The sequence below is a fragment of the Schistocerca nitens genome, chromosome 2 (genome assembly GCF_023898315.1).
Source record: "Schistocerca nitens isolate TAMUIC-IGC-003100 chromosome 2, iqSchNite1.1, whole genome shotgun sequence".
NCBI lineage: Eukaryota > Metazoa > Arthropoda > Insecta > Orthoptera > Acrididae > Schistocerca > Schistocerca nitens.
The window spans coordinates 93289980-93293617 of record NC_064615.1 but is presented as its reverse complement, the minus strand read 5'-3'; the positions used below and the strand labels follow the sequence as shown (position 1 = coordinate 93293617).

The 3638-nt window shown below is 47.6% G+C and overlaps 1 protein-coding gene across 1 annotated transcript; it reads right to left on the bottom strand.

Moving 5' to 3' along the window:
* Positions 1-422: 422 nt before the first annotated feature.
* LOC126234852 (putative surface-exposed virulence protein BigA) lies at positions 423-2138 on the bottom strand. Its single transcript, XM_049943594.1, has 2 exons — positions 2112-2138; positions 423-1223 (listed from the first exon to the last, which is right to left on the bottom strand). Exons 1-2 carry the CDS (start codon positions 2136-2138, stop codon positions 423-425), a joined length of 828 nt encoding a protein of 275 aa, XP_049799551.1.
* Positions 2139-3638: the final 1500 nt, after the last annotated feature.

Below are 3638 nucleotides of genomic sequence, written 5' to 3'. Positions count from 1 at the left end.
AGCGGCCAGCCTAGAAAAAACCCACGAACATTTCTTTTCAGAAGTAACACAAAAGAGCACCGTTAACTAAATACGCAAATGTGTGTATGTGTAAGCAGAACGTAAAGGACTAAGAAAGGTGTACGAAAAACAGAAACAGGAGTATCGTTTCTTCCAGCCAGCTGTAACAGTAGCATAACTCAAGCCTCACCCACACACGCTGGCAAACATGCATTAGACACAACCAACAAAGAAAGAAGAAAACAATGTAAACACCGTAGTCTGACGGTGGCCAACGCTGTACCCCAACAAAATAGACATGCTGACCTGTGGTCGATACTGAAGTAATACAAATACACGATTAAAGTGATGATTCTCGCACTAAGTAGCAACAGCAACAACGTAACCAGATGCGTAAACTTTCCTTGAATGTGTTCCCATAATCAACAAAAGTATGGCATGCTCACTAAGCATGTGGCCAGAATGTACATTTGCTGGCGACGCGACACATCCTCCGGCGACACATCCTCCGGCGACACATCCTCCGGCGACACATCCTCCGGCGACACATCCTCCGGCGACACATCCTCCGGCGACACATCCTCCGGCGACACATCCTCCGGCGACACATCCTCCGGCGACACATCCTCCGGCGACACATCCTCCGGCGACACATCCTCCGGCGACACATCCTCCGGCGACACATCCTCCGGCGACACATCCTCCGGCGACACATCCTCCGGCGACACATCCTCCGGCGACACATCCTCCGGCGACACATCCTCCGGCGACACATCCTCCGGCGACACATCCTCCGGCGACACATCCTCCGGCGACACATCCTCCGGCGACACATCCTCCGGCGACACATCCTCCGGCGACACATCCTCCGGCGACACATCCTCCGGCGACACATCCTCCGGCGACACATCCTCCGGCGACACATCCTCCGGCGACACATCCTCCGGCGACACATCCTCCGGCGACACATCCTCCGGCGACACATCCTCCGGCGACACATCCTCCGGCGACACATCCTCCGGCGACACATCCTCCGGCGACACATCCTCCGGCGACACATCCTCCGGCGACACATCCTCCGGCGACACATCCTCCGGCGACACATCCTCCGGCGACACATCCTCCGGCGACACATCCTCCGGCGACACATCCTCCGGCGACACATCCTCCGGTAACACATCCTCCGGTAACACATCCTCTGGTAACACATCCTCTGGTAACCCCTACAGACACACGCTACCGAGGAGTAATTCCAGCAACAGGGAGGCAGCCGTACTACGGCAACCACGTTCTCCCATAGTCGTCAGATTGGACACATTAAACAGGCAAGAATTAATCTGTTTCAACTCCAGAATGACGCGAAAATTTCACTGAGGAACAATAGACTCACCAGTACACTCGTATTATGGTGTTTTAGGTGATCACGGCGATATTTCCGTCGCATTCTGCAAACACGAGAATATCACTAGACAATTCGTACTGCTAACTGTGAGACACACGAATAATAACTGACTCTCCCATCTATTTGCGTGTGAAGAAAAACGAAACGTAACGGTCCCGAATCAGCAACCACACATAATTGCGGAACCATTCGTAAAGCACCCCGAGCCAGTTTCCTAATACGTGATACCATTTTGAACAGGATCACACACACAAAAGTCACTGCAATACCACGCCGGCATCATGTTGCCTCTTGTTACAGCAGCTAGTCGAATGAAACCTATGTCGCCAACAACCATTGTGCAACTGAGTAATTATCGCACCGCACTACTGAGTAAAATAAACGCTTTTGGTTCTTAGGAGAATACTCACCAGTATGCAGCTCCACTAGACTCCACATGTGGGCGAGATGGTGATGCGTCACAACACCATATACGTTCTAAGGGGGCCGACTCCGCCCTACTGCACACCGGGAGAAACAAGACTGCGCTCATGGCCTCTGCAAGACTCAGCTCGTAGAAACAGCCGCCAGAGAGCGTCAATTTGACGGACAGCGCCGCGGGCGGTCGGTTGTGGAATTTTATAAACGTCTGATGGCAGGATAGTAAGATCGTAGTGGAGCCAGAAGACTTAACTGAAATGCAATTCGCACCAATGTCGACAATTTGTACCGCAATAGTTGGTCCCGGCAGTGTCATGGCCGAAGGAAAAAAAAAAAAAAAAGGAACTGTTCAGGACTCAGCTCTACTTGCGATACCATGCATAACTGACACAGTTCCTGATTGGGCTATTTTTGATATTGAATTCAAGGAATGCGTCTCCGGCCGCAATCTACTGTGATGCGGTTCTGTAAGAGATGCTGAATTTCTTATCTTAAAAGAGTAAAATGCAGATTAAGTAATAGTAATATCGATAGTACTTGTTTGATTTTAACCTTGCACAATTGAAAAAGAAACTAACCAAATTTAAAAACTACGTGTAATTAGATCTTTCACCGCAAAAATTAGGGACTTCAGGGTGATTTTCAGGAAGAAATGGTATTATTGATGGAATTATCCAAAATTTATATTTTTGTCGGAAATGCGTATGAAATAAATATAAACACTGTTCTGAAATCATGAACAAGTAAGGCACCGAGTCTTAACCTCTGTAATACAAACAACTTATCACGCTGCTGCACTGGTGACACGTAAGCTATTAATTCTTGTAGTTCGGTAGGTGTACAGGTGCGTTCACAATGACGTGCCCAGTTGCAGGCGCCAGGTCACCTGCCTACGTTTTGTTTCAGACTCTTCGCATAGAACCACACGGGACCAGAATGCTGCCTGTTTCGAAATGGCAATCGAAGGGGAAGCCATTCCATTACCCCATCATGTATGAACATGCAGCTATACCGGCCTGTGAAAAATGTTGTGGGGAATTTTATGATTTGCGAAACTATTAAGTGCCTCGTGACACCGAAGGCCTCTTTGTTTAACGGTTTTCACACGTTTCTCCGTTAGTAAGACATAATTATGGGGTAAAGTAAGGAAAATTCTCCCATCCTACATGTCGTATCGTATCTGCGTAATCCACGATAATTTCAGCGATCACGCACCATTTCTATGGAGCTACACCCAGCGATTTAAGATCTCACTCGTTTTCCTTTTTTACTGCTTGGCTGTTACACATTATCTGGAACCATATGTAATGTCCATTATGTTGTGGTTCAAATCCATGGCTGATCGGCTCGAAGGATAACGTTTTTGTCCTACGAATGAATGCTATCTCGAAAGCCGCTGACTGAGAAGGTATACGCTCACATGATGAAATTCATACAGTACTTTTCGCAATTTACAACAAAATTATTTTCCTATTTACTGCACATCGCCAGATAGGTCACGCAGCTTTAGTGGGAGTTTTTTTCGCATGCAAATACATTCGACACATTCAAAGACGAGAGCACTGCGTGAACCGGTGAAGACTTGGAGTGAAGTCTAGAGAAACAGTTTCTGGTTTTCACCCAGAAACAAAGAAGCAGCAATTAGGGACAACCCCCAACGTGAAGTAGCTGAGGAGCAGAAACCTGACTAAAATCAACATGTGAAAGGATTTGTAGTCACGCATGCGCTCTTACTGTCTTAAGCCCAAGAAATCCACAATGTGAGTATCATGTTGAGCATGAGCATCTAAGGAACAAAAAAGCAAAGGTAAGGAAG

Excerpts from the sequence above, each read along its gene's own strand:
- LOC126234852 (XM_049943594.1), bottom strand. The coding sequence starts at position 2,138 with ATGACACTGCCGGGACCAACTATTGCG. Across the intron at positions 1,224-2,111 it reads TGCCGGGACCAACTATTGCG|GGGTTACCAGAGGATGTGTT; the intron begins GTACAAATTGTC and ends GTGTGTCTGTAG.